This window comes from Lithobates pipiens, unplaced genomic scaffold (genome assembly GCF_037356315.1).
Source record: "Lithobates pipiens isolate NorthernLeopardFrog02 unplaced genomic scaffold, aLitPip1_a1.2 Scaffold_30, whole genome shotgun sequence".
NCBI classification, from domain to species: domain Eukaryota; kingdom Metazoa; phylum Chordata; class Amphibia; order Anura; family Ranidae; genus Lithobates; species Lithobates pipiens.
This window is the reverse complement of record NW_027507791.1, coordinates 74,682,356-74,705,493: the sequence shown is the minus strand read 5'-3', so window position 1 is coordinate 74,705,493 and position 23,138 is coordinate 74,682,356. Positions and strand designations below refer to the sequence as shown.

Sequence of the window (23,138 nt, the reverse complement as noted above, 5' to 3'; positions counted from 1 at the left end):
TTTCTTTGGTTTACTCTGCATTGCTTGCTGAAACCTGCAAGAAAAAAAATGCAGAAAACTGAGGATTCGCGGAGTGCAGTAGGGTTATAGGGGAGGTGCCCTCACAAACTTGCCAGGGTCCAATTGCCTGAAGGTTTGCACCTGTAGCCATAAGATATGAAACTTACTGGTACTTCAAAATTACTTGCCCCCCCCCCCCTTTTTTTGCATATTAGTTGTGTTGTGTGGGCTGTCTAAATGCAAGGAGTGCCTAATACAATTCCTCATTTTAATTACGTTTTTTTCTGATTGCAGACTCCTCTACATCTGATAGCGAGTCAGAAGAAAATACAGAAACCGTGCCTGAAAAAGAAGAGGAGCCTTTGCCGAATGTTGAAAAAGAATCTGAGCAAAAACCAGAGAGTCCACCTGAGAAGATCCCAGAGCCGGAGGTCGCCCAGGTCATTTGTCCTGTAAAGGAGCAGGAAAACAGTCCAATAAAACCAGCAGAAATGCTAAAGCAAGAAGTGGAAGAGAGTGAGCAAATCGTTCAGATTTACGGTAAGCAAACGGAACAATTTGAAGAAATAAAGAAAGATGCAGAAAACCTGCCAAAGCCTAAGGGTAGAAGAAGTAAAACAAAGGAGCCTTCTCCAGAGAACCTTAAAACTCCTCCGGCCCCTCAGGAAGATACTGTGTTAGAACCTAGGGAAGAACCTGAAACCTTAGACTTTGTTGCATTTGCTACACTGCAAAGTAAGGAATGTCCCCTTAGCCCGAAGGATGTGGATCTTCCGAACGACCCACTGACTAAGGAAAAGAAAGGGTTTAAGAGGAAACCAGTGGAGCAAACCTCTCCAGAGAAAAAGCCTCGCACAGAGTGTGACCTGGAGCTGCCTGTTATCACACCTGAGGAGAAACCCACAGAGATTTGTGAGACTCAGGAAAACTTTGATGCCATTAAGGAGGAAGAGTTACATAATGTAAATTATGAAATGCCCTCCTTAACGGCAGAGTTGGAGCACGTACAGAGCATAAGGACTGAGGGCTATGACGTGCAATTGAATGACATTACTGGAATGTCCCAAAAGGAAGAACAAGACGATGCCATGCCTATGATTGGCCCCGAGACTCTGGTTTGCCATGAAGTAGATTTGGATGATTTTGATGAAAAAGACAAGCTAGAGGATATTCCCATAGAGAAAGCAGAGCCTGAAACACAGACACTACTTGTCCCTACACTGCCACCTGCTGTCCAGACTCATAGCTACTCTGTAGCCTCTCCCCTTGCACTTAGCCATGATGAGTCTCACAGTATAAAGAGCGAGAGCGATATTACAATTGAAGTGGACAGTGTAGCTGAAGAATCGCAAGAAGGTCTTTGTGAAAGTGAGTCGGCAAATGGCTTTGAGGCCAGCACCACCTCCAGCAACTGCAGTATGACAGCACAACAAGAAGCAGAGCTGCGTGACAAAGGTATGTGTCTTAATATTTTCATGTCATTTTTCTGAGGTTCTTTACAGATATGTAATAATGATTTTAACCTGTGCTAGCTTTCCGTGTTATGCATTGCTGGCTTCTTGAAGCTAAACTAAACTTGGATGTGGTGTCCGAACTCTTGACCTAGTGTCGCAAGTATAAATTAAGTTTTTGCCTCCCAGACTGCTTCTGCCAAGCACTTGACAGGTCCATGTTCATCTTTTTCTTTAGCTATTGGATGTACTTTTCTGCATGTGCAATGGAGTTGCACCTTGTGGACGCTTGACTTCATTTCAGGCATCTTACAAATGCCAGGCATATACACTAATGTCTAGTAGGTAAAGGAGATTTCTTTGTCGTACATCACTGGACACAGAGCCACAGTAGTTAATATGTGCGTTATAGGCCACCTTGAGGTGATGGACACTGACACGCCCTAAATTAAAAAGTGCACTCCCTATATAACCCCTCCCACTGGTGGGCATTTTTTCGCCAGTGTCTAGGTGTTGGTCACGGAGTAAAGATGTGCTGAGCTGAGCTTCTCTGGAGCAATCCTTGCTGGGGCTAGCTATGCAGACGGATCCATTTTAAGGTGTCTTTCTGGCCGAATTGAATGGTACCCGGGCCTCATGTTCAAAGAAACAACGTTTTTGCTTTTGGATGCTTCTCTTTTGAGAGCTGGACCCCGGAATCCAGTACTTTTTGGTATTAAGGCCATAAAGTTTTTAGTGCCAGTGTGCTATTTATTACAGGTCCAGGATTGTGGGTTTCCTCTAGGATCCCCAGCTCCTGAAGGTTTAACAGAACCCACCGTGAAGGGTGAAGATTGGGTCTGTTGGTTTACCGTTGAAAACCCTGTGGTGGGAAAGGCAAGTGGAGTTTTCTAAGAATTTTTTTTAAATTTTCTTATGAATGTCTCTGTGTCTAAGTTCAGTAAAATATTGTCATCCCTATGTGTCACCACTGGGGGCTGTATTGAGCACTCGCCACCTCACGCTGAGAAAAACACGCTGTGTCAGGGAGCTGAGATGCTTCTTCCTCCAGCTGGACCTCCGGTAAGCTTGAGGGGGGGTTTCTCTCCCCGCTTATCGACCCCTGTGCTGACAGCGCTCTGTTTTCTTTGTTTTCTTACAGCCCCCACCCCCGGCCTTCCTGCTTCTACCTGTAGGTCCCAGAAGACCTGTAGTCTGCCGCTTGTGCGTGGGGGAAAAAAAGGCGTTCTTTTAAGAAAATGGGGAGGAGCCATAGGCAACGTGGTGGGGCAGGGCTTAGTGGTGTTGGCATCCTCAGACGCCCAACATGAGGAGGCAAGGTTTTAAAAGCACCTTTTTGTGTTACTGCAGGCTGTGGAGGGACACCAGAGCAAAAGGTGGCGTTTAAAAGGTTTGGTGACACAGGCATTTCCTTTGACACATTTTTGCTACTGCATCAGGCCAGGCATTAATAGCAGCAACTGTGCTGGACTATAGCTCAAGCAGCATATGTATTCCTTGTTGTAGTACCTCTGCTTTGTGCATCGGGCTATGGCAGAAGGAGGGTAAAAACACCTCAATAAAGGGCTCTAGGAAGACTTATTAGTCACACGGAAGCCTAGATCCATCTCAGTAAGATGGCATCCTCCCCTGAGAGTATTATGGCTGGTCAGGAGTGACAAGTGTTGCAGCTGCTCTTAAACACTGCAGGCCCTATGTATATTTCCAAGGAGGTTTTTTTCTTCAACCATTTTAAGCTTAAAGTAAAAGTGTGATGCTTTAATCGCATCCCAGAGTGGGACTAAGCCTAACAGGCTCTCCGTCCATGGCTCAGGACCCTCATACTGAGGAACAAGGAGCGAGAGATATCAGACTTTTCATGGTCCTAGAGAGAAACTCGCTATCTCCTCTTCTGAAGAACCTGATGTGAAGTATCAAGCTTGCAGGAAAGGTTGTTTACAGTTGCTCGCTGAATTTGTCCGCTCCACATTTTTACTGCCAGTAATGCAGTCAGTCAATGAGCCCACTTCTTTTTTGGGTTTACTAAAAGCCCCCCCCCCCCCCCCCCCCCCCCGGCAATTTGTTCATGCCTTTCCTATCCATTCATGTATTCTGAGTGAGAGCACCCAGATAGTTTTTTTTTTTTTTTTTTTTGTTCCCTCTGAAAAAGTTCTCAATACTTCCTTCTATGGAGGAAGGGTTTTATGGGGAGTTCCAGCAATTAACACTGCTATATCCTCTGTAATCAAAAACCTGACTTGTCCAGTAGACAATGCTCATATACTAAAGGGTCCCACAGATAAGATGTTCAAGTTCCTTTTAAAAAAATATATATATATATATATATTTCGCTCGCAGGTTAAGTCATTCAAACCTGCGCTGGCTTTCAGAGGCCTACGGCCACATCACCCTGAAAGCCCCCAATCTCATCTGATCATGGAAGCTAATAAGGGTCTGGCCTGGTTAGTACCTGCATGGGAGACCGCCTGGGAATTCCATGTGCTGCGGGCTTCTAGGACCAGCTTATAGAGGTATATAAGAGGTATGACGCTATGGAAGATTCTATTCTCCAGGCCTCACGGCTCATGCTAAGGCTGGTAAATGCAGCCGAAGCGCCATACAAAAAGTTCTTGGTTCGTTTACCTTTTTATGGTGAATGATTATTTGGAGACAGTCTGAATAAGTAGATCCAAATCCATTTCTAATGTCAAAAGTTCCCTTTTTTCTGGTAAAGAAGTTGAAGCACATTTAAAAGAAAAATACTTATTCTCCAGTTCCAGGGGCATCTGCCTCCAGGCGGTCTGCCTCCACCATTAGGATTCAAGAGGTAAACCTCAGGGTCAAGGGAGGACTTGGGGGAGATAACCCATAAAACAAAATACTAAAGCCTTATGAAAGGTTGCCCCTGCTCGTGGGGGGGGGGGAGGCTTCTACAGCTTTCAAGGGTCTGGCAGGAACAATGTCAGAGTTCTCTTCTCCTCGTTTTCTCAGATCAAAACGTTCCCAGAGATCTAGTGAAAAGAAGTCGCTTTTTCTAACTTTGGATCATCTTTTGTCTCAGAGTGATTTTTCAAACCTTTTTTATGGCTCCAAAGCTGTATGTCAGCTGTACTATGTCAGACCCATTTTAGATCTCAAAGATCTAAACCGGTTTTGATTATCCGTTCTTTTCGCATGCAGTCAATCTGATCAGTAGTCTCCGTCCTACAAGGGGGGCCGAGAACTACTGGCGTCAATCAACGTCAAGGATGCTTTTTTCCATGTACACTTTTTTTTTTTTTTTTTTTTTTTCTCCCGCTCACCAGAAATTTAAATTTTAAGGTAGAAAATCTTAATTTTCAGTTTGTAGCTCTGCCTTTCGGTCTGGCTACTCCACCTCCAGTGTTTACAAAGGTCCTGGCTCCTCCTTTAGGCAGGGTAATGGCTCAAAGTATAACAGTACTAGCCTATTTAGATCTTCTCTTCATAGACCAATTTGGTAGCCCGCTTAATCCAAACTTTAGTCACCACAGTTAGCTGCCTGGAATACCTAGGTTGGATTCTCAACCTAGAAAAATCCTCCTTAAATCCATCAAGGAGATTGCAGTGCTTTGGGCTGATAAAAAGGATGTTTTTTCCCCATGAAAGGATCAGTTCCATAAAGGAACTGATTAAGTTACTCAAGTCAAAGAAGAGTCCTTCTGTTCGGCTTTGCATTGATTTGTTGGGAAAGATGGTGGCTTCTTTCAAGGCTGTTCCTTATGTACGGTTTCATTTAAGACTGCTGCAAAACAGTATCCTGTCAACTGGAAACAAGAAGGCCCAAGCTATAGGCTTTGTAATGCGTTTATCTCCCAATATGCGTTTGATCCAAAATTGGTTGATATCCAAGAATCTTCAAAAAGAGGAATACTTTCTACCAGTTATCTGGAATGTGGTAACAGACACCAACCTTCTGGGCTGAGAAGCAGTCCTGGTAGAAGCATCTGTCCTAAGGAAATGGTCCAAATCAGTGATGACCTTGTCAATCAGTATTCTAGAGATTTGGGCGGTACGCCTGGTCCTCAAGGCCTGGACGCTCAAACTACGGAATTGTCCTATCCGGATGCAATCCGACAGTGCCACAGCTGTGGCTTTTATCATTCATCAAGGGGGCAAGAGAAGTCGTGCGGCCCAGGAAGAGGTGAATCATATTCTATCTTGGCAGAAAACATTCCTTGCCTATTAACGATTTTCATTACAGGAATAATGAATTGACAGGCGGACTACTTGAGTCACCAACAATTGTTCCTGGGAGAATGGTTTCACCCGTCACGTTTCTGTTGATATACCAGAAGATGGGGAGTTCCGAATGTGGAACTTTGTGTCAAGGACAAGAGATCCAATGGCATACGAAACAGATGCCTCGATTTTTTTATTTATTTTTTTCCAGTGGGATCAGTTTTTTACTGATCTATGCATTCCCTCCTGTTCTGCTGCTTCCACACCTTCTTTGCAGGATCAAGCAAGAAGGGAAGGAGGTGATTTCTTGTGGCCCGGGAGATCTTGATTTGCCGAGATCATAAAGATGGCGGTGGGGGACCCTTGGACCCTACCACTATGGCCAGACCTTCTTTTTGTGAGGTCCAGTATTCCATCCTACCTTACAAACGCACAATTTAGCGGTTTGGATATTGAGACCCATATTCGGAAAGATCGTGGGCAGTTGGCCTCGGTAGTTCTACTTTGACTCTGGAGGCCGGCTTCCTAGCATTTAACAATCTGTTTAGGCATTTGTCTCCTGGTGTAAATCTAGGGGTTGGCACCCCAGGAAATATGTCATAGGTAGGTAAGATCCTTTAATTCCCACAGATAGTAATGCAAAGAATTACCGCTCCAAGGTAATGACCTCTCCCAAGACTTCTCCCAAAATGTAATCTCAGAACGATGGGAACAACCAGCGCCAAAAATGTGGGACCTCTCCCACCAACCCATGTACAAATTGGCAAGGGAGGGGGAGAATTTAGCGCCCATCGAGGCCCTGCATTTCTAGAGATAGCAGTCCCCATCGAACATAAAAAAATTGTGAGTTAATAAATACTCTAAACAACATAAAACAAACTCTTGGTGTACCAAGGTGTGTTGGCTAAGAGGTCTAAGAAAGAAGGCTATGGCCCGAATTCCTAGGGAGTGTGGGATAGAAGAATAAAGGCTAGCCACATCACAGGTAATCCACACAAAATCTGAATCCCATTTAATAGCTATGGCCTTCATTAACTAACACTAAATTTGTTATTTACGTGTGAACAATGTTGCATACAGTGCATTGGACGCACAACACGAAGACTGAGGGACAGATTATATGACATTTCCAAAAACCACCCCACTAATGTGGCAAAGCACTGGAATCTTTGCCATGATAAGGATGTCGGTGGCTTACACATTAAGGGGGTGGAAAAAGTCACTTTATCTAAAAGAGGGGGTGATAGGTTTAGTCTGTTGTGCAAGAGGGAGGTCTATTGGATATTCCATCTCCATACGAGGCAGCCTATGGGCCTTAATTTTGAGTGGGACATTTGATTCAGTATTTTATGTGTTAATCAATATCCTATTAAACATGTCTGTTATTCGTTTGATGATCACACACCTGATATATTATATTAGTTGTGTGATCAACTAGCTGTGTTTTTGCATCAGCTCCCCATACCTGTCGGTATGAGGTTATACACATTTAATTTGCCTTTGGTCTTAGAACATTCGGTATCGATCGTTCATTTGGTCTATTCCTATATTTATATTGATTTGAATTTTTTATATTTTCTATCTCTACATTGTATCATAGGAGAAGACCTAAATAGACCTATCCAATAATGAGATATTTGCTATCTTTCTATTATGCAACCTTTTTTGGGATGTGTCATTTTTAGGGAATATTTTTGTGTTTTTCTCTGGCGGTTTTGATATTCAATGAGCCCCATGCATCGGCATGTACACACATTGAGATTTCGTTTTTTTTTTTTTTTTTTTCTACGTGTGATTTTTTTTATTTTTTTTTATTTACATACAAAATGAAAAATGTTTTTACTTATGTCATTTTTAATTTTTTCCCTTGGTCCTCTTGACAGGGGAAAAATTATTTTCTTGGTTGCCGTATCTTCTGCAAGAAGAGTATCAGTGTTGGCTGCTCTTTCTTGTAAGGAGCCGTATTGGTCCTTCGTAAGGATGAGGCTTTATTGTGGCCTCATCCTGAATTCTTACCAAAGGTAGTATTGGGTTTTCATTTAAACCAGGATATTGTTCTGCCTTCGTTTTTTTCCAGAACTTTATTTCTGTGGAAGAAGGGTCACTACATTTTCTTGATGTGGTAAGAGCGATCGGGGTCTATTGAAAGTGACCGCTCAGATTCGTAAACAAATGTTTTGCTTGTGTTGCCAGATGGTCCTAAAAGAGGACAGGCAGCATCGAAATCTACTATTTTCTAAATGGATTCGTCAACTGATTGTTCAAACTTGTGGTTTTAAGAGGAAAGTGCCTCCTTTTCATATTAAAGCGCACTCCACCAGGGCTGTTAGTGCTTCTTGGGCAGTGCATCACCAGGCCTCCATGGCTTAAATCTGCAAGGCTGCAACTTGGTCTTCAGTCCATACGTTTTACCAGATTCTATCAAGTAGATGTAAAAGGCATGAGGACATCGCCTTTGGGCGCAGTGTACTGCAGGTTGCAGTATGAGTCCTCTAGTCTCTTGATGCCCTACTTTTTTGTGTCTCCCTCCCTTCAGTTGGCATTCTTATTGGACATCCCACATAGTAACTACTATGACTCGGTGTCCCGTGATGTACGATAAGAAAATAGGATTTTTATAACAGTTTACCTGTAAAATCCTTTTCTTTGATCTACATCACGGGACACAGAGGTCCCTCTCTTCTTGGTATACACGTGTATTGCTTTGCTACAAAACTGAGGTACTCCCACCAGTAGGAGGCATTATATAGGGAGTGCACTTTTTAATTTGGGACGTGCCATCCATCACCTGCAGGTGGGACTATAACAAACATAGTAACTACTATGGCTCTGTGTCCCATGATGTACTTCAAAGAAAAGGATTTTACAGGTAAGTGGTAATAAAAATCTTATTTTTCTGGGCAGAAGAGATGTCCAAAGTCTCTCTTTATGATTTCTTATAACACAGGATCAGAGAGGGCATTTTTACAAGTGTTTTATGTTTTTTACACCAGGGCATAAGCGGATAAGTGAGAGTAATCTTGGCACGCTAGCAAAGAAACAGAAGCGAACACCAAAGCGATTGAGTGCTTCTTTGAAAATTGAAAAGAATGGGATAGGTGAGCAGCATATCTTGTGTGTTTTGAAGTATGGCATTATCTATTGTGTAAATGTTTGCATTTTTAGTTGGCAGAGAATCTCCAATGGAAAGTCCCAGATAGCCTAATTAAAAAAGGAACAAAAAAAAAAAGACCTGCTAAAATCATCAGACTTTTACCATACAGGCCCCCCCCTTCCACGCTTGTGTGACCTGAAAGTCACATGATTGATGTGATTTTCCAGCGACTGACATTACCTGAAGCAATGCCTGTGTAATCAAGTCTCATCAAAGTCAGACCAAAGTAGTGCATATATTACTTTGATGTCACACAGATATGAATGGTACTGACTTGTCATGCATCTTTTTGCAGTCCCAAGTCGCACAAGTGTGAAAGGGGCCTTACAATATATTCTGCCCTTCTAATTGGGTAGAAGCTAATATGCTTACTCACACACCTGGATGATCACTAGTCGAGGAATGGGTACAAAAGAATGCTCTTTAGCAAGGAACATACATTCTACATTAAAAATGATGCTACAAAACTTGGTGTGTGCTGTAGATTTCCTCCAGCAGTGTTCCTATATCTTTTTGCTGGAGGCTGCCATTTTGCTGAAGCCCACAGCCCCAGCTTGATTGTGTCCTCAACCAAACTGTCAAATGGCTGGTGTCCTAACTGATCACATGTGCAGCACCATGGCAGTTGCAGTTCAAACAGAAGCTGTAATGGATAGGAGGGTTTAATTCCACTGTAAGGCTGTCAACAGATCGGCCTCTACAAACTCAGTGCCTAAAAATGTAGGTCAACTGAGCATGTGCAGAACAGGGTGAGACATTCTATTACTGTATTTTAAATCATATAGGGACTTTTTTGTTTTACATAGCTATACTTGCAAAAGGGGCCAGCCTAAAGTCGGCCCTTTAGCAGGACTTAATTTTCTGACTAAAGTTCTAAAGTGGTTGTAAACCCTTTGCAACCACTTTAACCTACAGGTAAGCCTAGATTAAGGCTTACCTGTAGGTGCTTGAAATATCTCCCAGACCTGCACGGTCTAGGAGATATTTGCAAATCGCTGTACAGCGATTTCTTCTGCTCATGCGCCGGAGTTAGAAAGGGCACGATGTGCAGCTTCTAGCTCGGGTTATGCAGTTAAAGGAACGGCATGTGCGGGAGTGATGTCGTGCGGCTCCAGGCCAGTCACAGAGCCGGAGTTCGCAGCCCTGGAAGGAAGAGGGTTGAAGAATGGACGCTCGCTACTAGCGAGGAAGACTGGGACATTGCGGACTTCTCCTGCCAGTAAGTGTCACATAATGGGCTACTATGCGATGCATAGTAGCCCATTATGCTTTATGTTTTGCAGGCAAACAGAGGAAGTAGCACTCATCAGGGTTTATGTCCTCTTTAAGCCCAGAGCCCCAGAACAACAGTAAATCCTAAAGCGGAAATAAACCCATTGATTTTAATGGTTTCCAAAAAAGTTATGTAGCACTGACCACCGAAGGAGCTGCTGGTTTTGTTGGGCTTACCGTTGCCTTCGTATAGGGGTTTACCGAGGTAGATGTCCCAAAGAATTGCAGAAACTGACACTGGATCCACTTTTGGGATATTTATTTGAAAAGTAGTAAACGGAACAGTCTATCAATGAAGGGTAGAGGGTTAGGTAGGAAGTCCAGGTACTCTTATAACTGCAAAAGATAGGAAGTCTCTCACTATAGAAATCCAGAGAATTGCCGTATCACAACTGGATTCTCAGTTACCGGATAGACCTCCTCTCACTAGGCCTAGCAGCCGATAGAGTGTTTGAATAGCGCAAAGTCTCTGCCACAGACTTGGATGTAACTGAGGGACATAGACAAGTTTAGAGCGCCATCATACGGTACCAGAATCTTGCAGCCAGTCCGGCGATACTGTATAGATTCATTTTGTGTCCTTCAACTGAGCCTCCAGGCTCCTCCTGAGAAGCCAGCCTTATGCATGACCTTCTCCCGAAGAGTCCTCCCCTGGTTGCTTCTCCAGTTGCTGGGCCTCTCCACAGATGAGACGGCATCGGACCACCTTTTGAATCCTCCTTTCAGTTACTTTGTCTCGGGCTAGCCAGCCCCGAGACTTGAAATTGGATGAATCTGCACCCCAGGCCATGAGGGCCATGGGGGCTTTTCAGGAGGACCAGGACCAAGCAGATAAAGATCTTCTGGACCGTAACCCAGAAGCACGTGATATCAGTACCTTAAGTACCCTCTCCTAGAATGCACAGCAAGATGACACTCCCACTGGGCTGGTTCCGAGAGAATGGCACTCAATACGCCTAGCCAAAGTGTGTTCTCACACTTGCCAGTGGTGACAGCGACACCTGTGGCCAAGCAGAACCCAGTGCAATCCAGCCAGACTGGTACTGAAACCATAATTTGGTATAATTGACCCTAAAAACCCAACTAATGGCTTTAGGAAATTTAAAATGGGGAAAAAAAACACATAGCGCATGCTCTTTAGGAGCCGGCGCTACAATTACATTCCTGTAATGTTGGCATTGCTAACTGTCACATTTTCTTTTGTGTCCTCAACAAAACTGTCAACCCATCAAATGGCTGGTGTCAACTGATCACATGTACAGCACCATGACAGTTGCAGATCAAACAGATGGCAGCTTTCTTGGCTATAAACTAAGGATAGGAGAGTTTAATTCTGCTTTAATCACTTCCAGCCTAAAGAGGTCATATGGATGACTTTGAGTGGGGATATCATCCACAGGCATCATTCAGATATCATCTTTTTCGGCCGGCGAATCTGTGCACCGTAAGAACAATCATAGCGGCAGTTAAGCCACTTGATCATTCTTACAGGCGATGGGAGGGGACACACCCAACATTTTTTTAAAGAGAAAACTTAAAAATAAAAGAATAAACATTTTTTTTTATTATTTTAAAGCGCCCCCGTCAGACTGTTCCCTGAGAGGCATCCCCTTTGTCTCAGCTGGGTTCCTATATGCATATGCTCTGGGACTGCCCCGTGATTGTCATACTGGCAGGCTGTTTATTTTATTTTTTTGTTTTTTATTTATTTATTTTTGTCATACTGTAGTCTGCAATTTTAAAGCGTGACATTTTGGGTATATTTACTCAGCGTAACATAATCTTTCACATTCTACAAAAAAATTGGGCTAACTTTACTGTTTTTTTTTAATTCATGAACCTGCCCCCCCCCCCCAAAAAAATGCATTTGAAAAATTCCTGCATAAATGCAGTGTAGTGTAAAAAGTTGCAACAATTGCTATTTTATTCCCTAGAGTCTCTGCTAAAAAAAAAAATATATATATATATATAATATATGTATGTATGTATGTTTGGGGGTTCTAGGTAATTTTCTAGCAAAAAATGATGATTTTTACATGTAGGGAAGAGTGCCAGAATAGGTCCGGTATGAAAGTGGTTAAAGAGAAGCTCCAGGCTCCTTCAGAAAAAAATTGTCAGCAGCTACCAATACTGTAGCTCACTATTGAGGCACTTAGCTGTCCACGTATCAAGCGTATCTTCATCCCAGCCCATTTTTCAATCAGCTCTCGGGTGCCCAGCAAAAGGGGGCTAGTCTGAAGTCGTCTAGTAGGACCTAATTATCTGACTAAAGTTCCACTTTAAACAACTTGTCTTTCATGGGTAGGATTGACGTCTATTAGTTAGAACTGCTGATGGCTCTTGTGTAACAGTTCTTCTCTAACAGTTTATAATCTTTTTTTTTTTTTTTTTTTTTTGTGATAGGCCAAAGCAGTGACAGTGAAGACCTTTCTGCACTCGATAGCTCAAGTAAATGTACTGCAGTTAAACACACCAACATCCCCAAGCCTCAAAAGATCACAAGGTCGCCAGCTAGAATCACATCGCCTCATATAAAAGACATTGAAAAAGACAAACATCGAGAGAAACACCAGCACTCCCCAAGGGCATACAAATGGACATTTCCACTAAGTAAGTCACCAATGTAATACAAATGAAAATAATGTAAAGGCTAACTTCAACTGATTTGTGTTTGTATATATATTTCGTTTTTTCATGTTAGAAACTGAGGATTTGCTTCTTGCTGGCTTCTGTATCTGACACTCCAGTGGTAATATTTCCCTGTAGTACTTTGTGTGGAAATTATAATTCTGATGGAGTATGTCCCTGTCTCAGATGCAGTGCAGAATACTCATAGAAGTTAAATATCAGTTTTATGTGAAGTGTGCCTTTTATCTGGCTTGGCTTTGCCTTTTACATGGGAGTACACTCCCTTGCATGAGTTTTACCTATAAATACAGTAAATATATCCTAAACTTGCACAGTTTAGGAGATATTTACTTTAGATGCAGCCGGTGATGTCACAGGAGCATGCGCTTTGAAGGAACGGCATTTCCGTTACTCGGCCATTCATATCGCTGAAGCCCGCAAACCCATAAGGAAGACCGGGTGAAGATGGAAGTGTCTAAAGTGGTGACAATGCGCCGCTGGAGGACTTAGTTTTCAAGCAAGTCTGTCATAACATGTTAGTATGCAGTGCATACTAGCACATTATAACTTGAACTGTCTGGTGCCAATTTATTTTATTTTTTTATGCAGTTCACTACCGCTTTCTAGGAAACCTATGGTCACAACATACGTTTTCATTTTAAAACAACAGCACTGTAATAGCAATACAAACAATCGTTATTGACAATCCGATATAAGCTTTCTTGAAAACTCTTTTTCATATTGTTGGTGCTGCCTGTCTGCTGGCCATCTCTTTCCACAACTACCTGTATTCTCTGCATGTTTTGATGTTTCTCTTCTGCCCTTTACCTTCTATTTCTGAGGACTGCATATCCCACTTTTACCTCGCTGCCTGCAAGCAGCACCTCTGTAGTTCAGAGAGGCTATGTTGAAGATCTGAAAAGGGTATGATATCTAAATGTGTAATGTATTGTTTGACACTTTGTACTTCCCCCATAATTCATATAATTTTGGTTAGCTCTCTAGGTGGTCCTTTAATAATGTACAGTGTCTTGCAAAAGTATTCACCCCCTTTGGTTTTTTCCCTTTTTTGTTACATTACAGCCTTTAGTTCAATGTTTTTTTTAATCTGAATTATATGTGATGTATTAGAACATAGTAGTCCAAGTTGGTGAAGTAAAATTAGAAAAATATATACATAAAACTATCTCTGGTGCAACCAATTATCTTCATAAGTCACATAATTAGTGAAATGATGTCCACCTATGTGCATTACATATACACACATTTTTGAAAGGCCCCAGAGGCTGCAACACCTAAGCAAGAGGCATCACTAACCAAACACTACCATGAAGACCAAAGAACTCTCCAAACCCAAAAGGGACAATGTTGTTGAAAAGTACAAGTCAGGGTTAGGTTATATAAAAAAAAAATCCAAATCTTTGATGATCTCTAGCAACACCATCAAATCTATCCTAACCAAATGGAAAGAACATGGCACAACAGCAAACCTGCCAAGAGACGGCCGCACACCAAAACACAGACCGGGCAACGAGGGAATTAATCAGAGAGGCAGCACAGAGACCTAAGGTAACCCTGGAGGAGCTGCAGAGTTCCACAGCAGAGACTGGAGTATCTCTACATAGGACGACAATAAGCCATATGCTCCATAGAGTTGGGCTTTATGGCAGAGTGGCCAGAAGAAAGCCGTTACTTTTGGCAAAAAACAAAATAGCACATTTTGAGTTTGCGAACAGGTATGTGGGAGACTCCCAAAATGTATGGAGGAAGGTGCTTTGTTCTCATGAGACTAAAATTAAACTTTTTGGCCATCAAAACGCAAACCCAACACATCACATAATGAACACCATCACCACAGTGAAACGTGGTGGCAGAATCATGCTGTGGGGATGTTTTTCAGCAGTCGGGACTGGAAAACTGATCAGGGTTGAGGGAAAGATGGCACTAAATAAAGGGATATTCTTGAGGAAAAACCTGTACCACCCTGTGTGTGATTTGAGGCTAGGACGGAGGTTCACCTTCCAGCAGGACAATGACCCTAAACACACTGCTAAAGCAACACTTGAGTGGTTTAAGGGGAAACATGTAAATGTATTGGTATGGCCTAGTCAAAGCCCAGACCTCCATCCAATAGAAAACCTGTGGTCAGACGTAAAGATTGCTGTTCACAAGCGCAAACCGTCCTACTTGAAGGAGCTGAAGCAGTTTTGCAAGGAGGAATGGGCAAAAATCCCAGTGGGAAGATGTGGCAAGCTCATAGAGACTTATCCAAAGCGACTTGGAGCTGTGATAGCCGCAAAAGGTGGCTCTACAAAGTATTGACTTTTTCTGTTATTTTGTCCTATTTGATGTTTGCTTCACAATAATAAAAAATGTTCTGTAAATTTAGATGATACAAATCATCAAGCAATCCATGTTGATTCCAGGTTGTGAGGCAACAAAACACAAAAAAATGCCAAGGGGGGTGAATACTTTTGCAAGGCACTGTAGGAAAAAGTCACCCTGAATGGATTAGTATTTATATAAAGAGAACCTGTCAGTAAAGTAATATGAGCTGCTTTTGTGGACTGCCTTTTAATGTAGCTTACTGCTGAGTGGTCATCCTCGTCCATTCTAGTTTTCTTGATGAGGCACTGACCTGGGGCAAGTACATAATTTGGACACTTGATAGGCATATTCTTGTTGCATAAATAAGTTGGCAAAAGGTGGCCTTCATGTTTTTGTCTCCGTTACCTTTACGCTCTGAATTGCTTTTCAGTTTGTGTAAGATTCAATGTAACTCCCTTTCGCGCCTGTGCTCACTTTTGCTATAATGAAAAAGAAGACCCGTAGAGTCATTTGTTAGAAGTCACCACATCCCAAAATTTATTTAGAAAAAAACACCTGAACCCCCATTGAAGGGTGGGACTTTAAACGTGACCATGAACGATAATTTGTATCAATTGTTGTTCCCATCCATCAATGGGGGTTCATGTGGTGTTTTTTTCTTTCTAAACTTTTGCTATAATAATCTTATCAAATGTAATGTTCTATAATATGTAACGGCCACATATCCATTTACATCTGCGGCTTGATAGAAGTGAACGGAGGGTCAGAACGATAGTGTCAAAAGGGGCTTAAGTCTGTTTTCACACTGATGAGCTGTGGCTTACCCACACAGAGGGTGCAGACAAATGCAGGTTAGCTGTATTTTAGCATAGACTTCTGTTATATCCTGCAGGTGTGGTGCACTTTCTGAAAGCTCACTAAACTTGCAGGTAATACCAGAAGTCTATGGCTCAGTGCAGGTAACCCTGCACCTGCAGATCAGTTTGAAAGCAGCCCAGTAACCACCACAGAACAGATATATATAGAGATAGAGATATCTATCAAGACAGATATATATCTATCTATCTAATATCATCTTCATCAAGACAGCCTGACTAAGGAGCATGCACGCTCCTCCCCGCTCTCTCTCCAACCATAAGTGGTGTACACTGTTGTCTGGAAGCGCTGGGATCCACCGGCGTCCCTGGACCCATCAGCTGCCTCTTCACCATTGAGAAAATCATCTTCCCCACGAACGAATGAACCACATTATTAATCCCACAGGCAATGAAATCTCACATATCTTGTGAGTTACCAATTGTCTTTTATTAAAATGTCTTAATGCTGCACTTAGATGGCGCTGCTCTCCTTCCTAATCCTGAAATATTACAGCATAAGCTCTGAAGTTGGAATTACTATTCTGATATACAAATATAACATAACATTTGTGTGTGTGTTTGTTTTTTTTGTTTTTCCACCAACAGATGAATTAGAGACTATGTCTGGGACAGAGAGGATAGTCTTCCTCCAAGACAAATTACAAGAAATCAGAAAATACTATATGTCTTTAAAGTCTGAAGTAGCCACAATAGACAGACGGCGGAAACGGTTAAAAAAGAAAGACCGTGAAAGTGAGTTTTTCATTTTATTTATTCTCTCTTGCTAGATATTTTGATACAATAACATGATTGTATTTTTCCATGTTTTCACCTAATAAAGGTTCACATATATTTTGATAGCATAGAACACGGTCCCCCCACCTACTACCAATCCTATTGAGCCCATGTCCACTTTTATTGTTTTGTGGTTCATTTATTTATTTTTCTAGTTCTTGGATGTCTTTTTAGGCCTTCGGCTCTTTATTTTTGTCAAATATTAATACCATTCCTATGCGGGCCAAGCTGCCCGGTCTATGTCAATAGATGCAGATGAGGCTGCTCTGGAGCAAGCCCGCATATGTGACCCCATAGGAAGTGGCATTCTATGAGGATACTTACCAAAGAGGAGGAGCCAGGAGCGTCGACGGGGGACCCTAGAAGAAGAGGATTGGGGCTGCTCTGTGCAAAACCATTGCACAGAGCAGGTAAGCATGACGTTTGTTATTTTATTTAAGGAAAAAAATAACTTTAAAAAAACTTTTTAAGCTTAGTTAGAAGTTAGAAGCTAATTGGTTGCCATGCACAGCTGCACTGGATTCTTGGTGCTCCAGCCTTGGTGAATTACCCACTGTAAGTCATGTTGGTTGATAAATATATATTTACTGACAAAGGTAAGCGAAGATGTCTCTGTTGGAATAATCTAGGCATGTATAAGCAAATAAAGTTGAATGGTATTGTTCCATAGTTTTTTCAAAGCCATTTTCTCAAAAGTTCACACAGTTAAAATATGTTTCTGTATATTTTAGTGTAAACCTAACTGGTGTGTGTTTTTTTTTTTTTTTCTTCTTCTTTTTAGTTTCCAACACAGGAGCATCAATGTCTTCAGCATCTTCAGAAACCGGAATGAGCCCTTCATCCTCTTCTCCCCCACAAAACACGCTTGCTTTAGAGTGCAGGTGATATACGACCTCACCTTCCTCATTCAGCAATCGCTGCCATGGACACTTTTCCCCTCTCCCCTTTAATCCAACCACGCAAAGCACTCATCTGGTCTGACATTGCCAAGAATTTTTCTTTCCAATTCCCTCTGCTGGATTGCATTTTTTTTCTTCCATTTCATTTTTTATTTTTTATTTTTTTTTTTCATTTTTTTTTTTTTTTTTTATTCTTATTAAATCAAATATTTAATTAGGAATAGGAGACTAGCAGTCAGTATGCCACAATGGCTTCTTGTTTAGTCTAAACAGAAGAATGACATTTTTAGAAAACTTGACAAATGTCTGAATAAAAAAATTCAGGATCCCCTATAAAATATCCCCTTCTCTGGCCCGGTACAAGAAAACATGCAAGTGCATAAAACTAATGACCGTGCTCTTTAAAAGAGAAAAAAAAGAAGAAAGTAAATAAGTCACAACAGTGGCTGCACTTTTTTTAACAGCTGCTGGGATGTCCTAGTGTTTGTTTTTTGAAAGCACTTGCAATATACAGATAAACTGCCAAAGTTCAATGTGTTCAGCAGAGTGCCCAGTTTTAAAGCTGTACTCAAGACAAAATAAATTGTGAAAGGGAATGTAGTGGACTGAAAACTACATTAAAAAATAGTCTTCCACTTTTTTTACAAGAATTTAGAGCACAGAATTATGCAACTATTTTAAATGTTTATTAAATGTTTACAGTGGAATTGTGAATAGGTTTTCAGTGAACTATATTATCCCTTTGCAAATCTATTTTGTCTTTTTCTATGTAATTTCAGAGTTTTTATTTTGTTACAAAAAAGACAAAAAGAAAATATATGACAACAGCAAACTTATTTAACAAGATTTCTAAAGCTGAATTTTTTTTTTTTTTTTGTGTAAAATAAGGTATTATCTTGCAACTTGTTAAATATATTTATTCAGACATTGGATGTTGTATTTTTATGTATTTTTTAAAATATTAATAAAAAGAAAAAAAATAAGAGAAGGGTCTAGCTTAGTTCTCTTTTCCAATACAAATGTAGCTCTTAAACACAATCTTCTCTGCTCAGCTCTACAGCATTGTAAAAAATGTTGTTGTGTTTATTTTTTTTTATTTTTTTTGTCATTTGGCAGTTTTCTCCATTTTATCTTCTATCTATTTTTTTTACTACATTATGTAGCTCTTCATTTTTTTTTTTTTTTTTTTTTTCTTCCTCAGTTTTATATACTGCCGAATTGTTTTTTTCTCTAACTATTGAGGAAAGGTTTATCTCCAGTTGTTGAGATGCAGCATTACAGTAAGAGACTGTGGGTCATTCCATAGACTAAGACATATTGTAAATAGATTTTCCTGATGCCTGTATTTAAAGAGTTTTTGCATATACATTATGTACAAAAGTGATTTTTTTAATCAATTTTTTTATTCATATTTGTACATTAAAAGGGTTTTTAACCCCTTTTTCTTCTGTGTTTAATATACTCTAGAATAATGTAGATTCTCTCTTTAGACCAGTGTTTTCTCAAACGTCCTCCTTGAGATACCTGAATAGGTTGTATATTGGGGGAACCAGCTATATACATATTTTTAGATTTATGATCAATGTAAATGCATTTGGCATCACATCAAAGATGAGTACTTTTTTTTTTTTTTTTTCTTTTCTAGATTTTATTTGTGTTAGCAGTCTTGCAACTTCATCTAAACATGCCAAAAGTTGGGAATAAGCAACAAGGGCATTTTTAGTTTTTCTACCCATGCGACCAAGGATTGTTTGTGATCGCCAAACACAATGACATTGGGATTCTATGGATTGAGCTACAAAACAGGGTGTTCCACAAAAGCAAGTTTTAGATCCTGTTGCTGGGGTGCCAAGGCTTCCATGTGACCAACCAAAAGCATTGAATAAGAAGCAATGAAATGTGGCTTGCTACACAGCTTTTGCAGATCATTGCAAACAGTTGTACAATTTGCACTTTTCTCTGCAAGCCATATCATTGCCTCTTGGTAGAAATTGTTTGTTTGGTCACAAGGTACTGGCAGCAATTCTTGTGATTAATCATCCTTGTAGTGGCGCGCACTACCTTAAGAAAAATGTATCCACTGTGGCTGGAGTTGGGTAGGGACCAATAGTAGTCTTGGACTCCACCTTGCCTGAATAATGGTAATAGTCCAGTTTTGGCCTTTCCACTGAGCCTTCCTGTGTCACCAGCAAGTGAATTCCTCAATTATAGCTATCAGGATTCCACTGAAGGGAATATAAAGCTGGGTATACACGTTGAAATTTTTTTCATTCAACCCCCTGGTATATAAAAGAAAAAAAACGCACAGGTCCCAAATTCACTCATGCGATCTCTCGCAGTGCATTGTGTCAGAATACACAAATCGGCACTATCAGCCTTTGCAGGTTTTCCCGCAGGACTGTTTGACAGAAGCCAGTCTAACAATTGGCTTCTGTTGAACAGAGAGGTCTACACATAGACCGCAATTTAGCCAGTACCTGCTGAACCAGTTGAATTTTGATGCTTGTATACCCAGCTTAAGTGTGTGCTCTTTGCGTTCATTAGTGGATTGTACTTAAGGCTGGGTTCACACTGCTGCGGGGGGAGAGCCGGATGTGATTCGCACCGCAAATCACATCCGATCTCCGTAGCGATGCGAGTTCAGCCATACAGATAGTATGGCTGAATTCGCATCGCTCCCGCAGCAAACTCGCACGGGACCCTTTTTTTGGTCCGCAACAGAATCGGATCGCATGGGTGTTCACACCATGCGATCCGATTCCTGTGCGAGTCGGCAGATCGCACTGCGATATGCGGACGGATCTGGGGGTGTCATTAACATATCATTGACACTCCCAGCCGTCCGCATAGGGCAGTGTGAACTGCCGGCGGGAGGTGTGCGATGCGGGAAAACGCGGCGGATTCGCAGCGTTCCCGCTTCGCAGCGGTGTGAACCCGGCCTAAAGCATAACTAAAGGCGAAACTTTTTCTGTGGAGAGGGATTAGAACACCTGTCAGTTTTTATTGCTTTCCATGCCCTCATTGGGGAGATTTACCCTCTCGATTAGTCCTGTTTGCCATTTCATTGAAAGTAAAATAAAATCCCCAAATTTGGGTTTTCCCCAGAAACGTAATAGATGGAAAATCTTCTAATCGGGACACTAGTTCTGTTGGCCTGGGGGTCCCCAGGGGATTCCCTTAATTTGCATCACTTCCCCTTTTGGCTATGGGAGGGAGTTTAAGTAAATCTTCCCAATGGGGCACAGATGGAGAAAAGTAAACCAACAAAGGTTATAACCCTCCCTTACTCTATCCAAAATGGGGAAACAAAAAGGTTTGCCTATAGTTCCACTTCACTTAGATATGGAGATTTCACTACACAGAGGGTGACGCTGAACATCCAGATCCCATTCCTAGTATAGTGCGCTTTGGTAATTCATGTGCTGTAACATGCTGTTCTGCTTGTTGAGAGACATTGTGTTACGGTATTCTATCTCTTTTGAATGGGCCTGCATGCAGAAAAATCACTCTAGCAGGGTTTTTTTTTTTTTTTTTTTTTATCACCACACACAGCATCCCACATGTGCTGTGTGCGCTGTAACGCAAATGCTTGACGTATGTGCATTGGAGTTCTATTCAAAATAAATACATTTGTGTTGCAGTGCACAGTACAGCATGTTACTGCAGTGCCCTAGGGGTGAACAAGCCCTCAGCTGACAATTTTACAGAGCTGTGTGATGAGGAAGATGCTATATTTTAAATAGCATATATATGCGATTACAACTTTTTTCAAAGAGTTGCTTGGTAGATGTTTTGGCAACCCAAGCGCTTAGTTTGAGTGTGCAGCTCTGTACACATGCAGGCTTTATGTACTTTGTGGTCCAAGTTTGGTATGGCGTATTCAGGTCAAGACTGCCTATTACTCATTATCCTGGTAGGTCCTGACAGCATAGTGGCTCAACTGGAACATAACCCTAACATATTGGTCCCTTCTGCATCCGTCTCCCCTTGTTCCATCCAAATGGGAAAATTGACTTGCGATGGATCCCTGCATTGGTTGTGGTCACGTGTCTTGTAGCTCACTACATAGAGCCACAGTAAAGCTGGCCATACATTCTACAATTTTCTTATTCTATTTTTATTTAGATTTACCTTCAACTATATAGTGCAAAGTCCTGCCTGATTGCATACAAATTGAAAGTGTTTAGGTTTAACCTCTATATTACACGGTTTTGATAAATCTAAAGGAAAATTGTACAAGACAATTGTATAATGTATTGCCAGCCTTAATCTATTCTGTAAGCAACTGTGGATCGTTTTAGCTTGCCCAACTAACAATGACCTATGTAGTTTAGCCCCCGAAGCTAGTTTTTGGCTGAATTGTATTGAGAACAGAAGTCAGAAACAACTTTGGCTTCTATAGAGGAAACCATTCACAAGTGCTAATAATAAGCCAAATACTAGCAATGGGTTGAAATACTGAAGAATAACTGATTTTTTGTTTTTCCCCTCATTTTGCTGCATTGTGAAATTGTGAGTTTCTTTCCAGCACAGATAATATAACTTCTCCGCTGCCAGGGGGGTTATCCAGAAAGTACTCCTGTAATATGCACTTTTTTTCTGTCTTTCTTAAACAACGAAGATGTGTGTATGTAAACAGCGCTCATTGAAAGAGCATCAATAAAGGCCATGGTTTAAACTTGGGCATTTTATGCTGCTTTATTACATAACGCCTCGCCTGACAAAGCTGCATTTGTTAACGTTAAACTCTAACTTTTTTTTGTTTTATGTATACAATGCTTATTCTTGCGCATTCCCCATGGGAATGTATAGAGAAAAGCACTCTAGAGATGGAAACCGGGAGAATTAAATGAGACACAGCTCCCATTAGGGCCAGATGTAGGGTAGAGGAAAAAAAATCTGTACACTGCTGCAATACATGCAATAAATTTTTTGCTTTATCCATTTATAAATGCTGAAAATACAGAGAAACAGCTATTCTGCCAGAAATCCAGGCAGCTTTTTCAGCAGACAACGCTGCCTGTGCTGCAATTTATTTTCAAGTAGTGTTGTCACCGACTGCCTAGTTTTCCTAAGCTGGACTATGTAACATTTGCTCCTCTCCTTGATATAAGAGGATTGATTTGTTTCAGGAATCAATAGAGGTCTTTAAAGAGACAACAAACCGGAAATGTGCATACGCAGCAAAGATGTAATTTTAAGTGGTAAAGTTTTTTCGTTTTTTTTTCCTTAAAATAATAAACTTGCCATTGAACAGTGCAGCATTTTACCTCCTTTTCTGAAGTTCCCCTCCAGTGCTGTCCCCTCCTCTTCTCTGAGTACCCCTATTGCAAGCTGGCTGCTGTGTGGGCACTCGTGCAGGTGCTGTCCCGAGCTGGGCTTTATTCTTCCATAGACGCACACAGCCCTGATCTGATTACCACTCAATACTAAGAATTCCTGGTATTGATATTTTTACGACGTTACATTGGTCCAACTTGGACCAATATAACTATGTATAATTCCATACCTGTGGGATCCCTCTAAGCTGGAAATCACTTTAGTAGGCACCACTACTACAGGGTTCTCCACTAGC

The 23,138-nt window shown here is 41.3% G+C and overlaps 1 protein-coding gene and 1 pseudogene across 4 annotated transcripts in view; both read left to right on the top strand.

Moving 5' to 3' along the window:
* The window catches only part of ARID4A (AT-rich interaction domain 4A), a 129,297-nt gene extending 107,051 nt beyond the window's left edge, over nt 1-22,246 (top strand). For all 4 annotated transcript variants that reach the window (XM_077464458.1, XM_077464459.1, XM_077464455.1 and 1 more), the window contains 5 exons: nt 295-1,455; nt 8,624-8,728; nt 12,460-12,666; nt 16,476-16,622; nt 17,446-22,246. In XM_077464458.1, coding sequence (XP_077320584.1) covers nt 295-1,455; nt 8,624-8,728; nt 12,460-12,666; nt 16,476-16,622; nt 17,446-17,549 — 1,724 coding nt within the window. In that variant the 3' untranslated portion in view covers nt 17,550-22,246. The remainder of the gene's footprint in view (nt 1-294; nt 1,456-8,623; nt 8,729-12,459; nt 12,667-16,475; nt 16,623-17,445) is intronic.
* On the top strand, nt 3,823-3,941 carry LOC143949476 (5S ribosomal RNA; annotated as a pseudogene).
* Nucleotides 22,247-23,138: the final 892 nt, after the last annotated feature.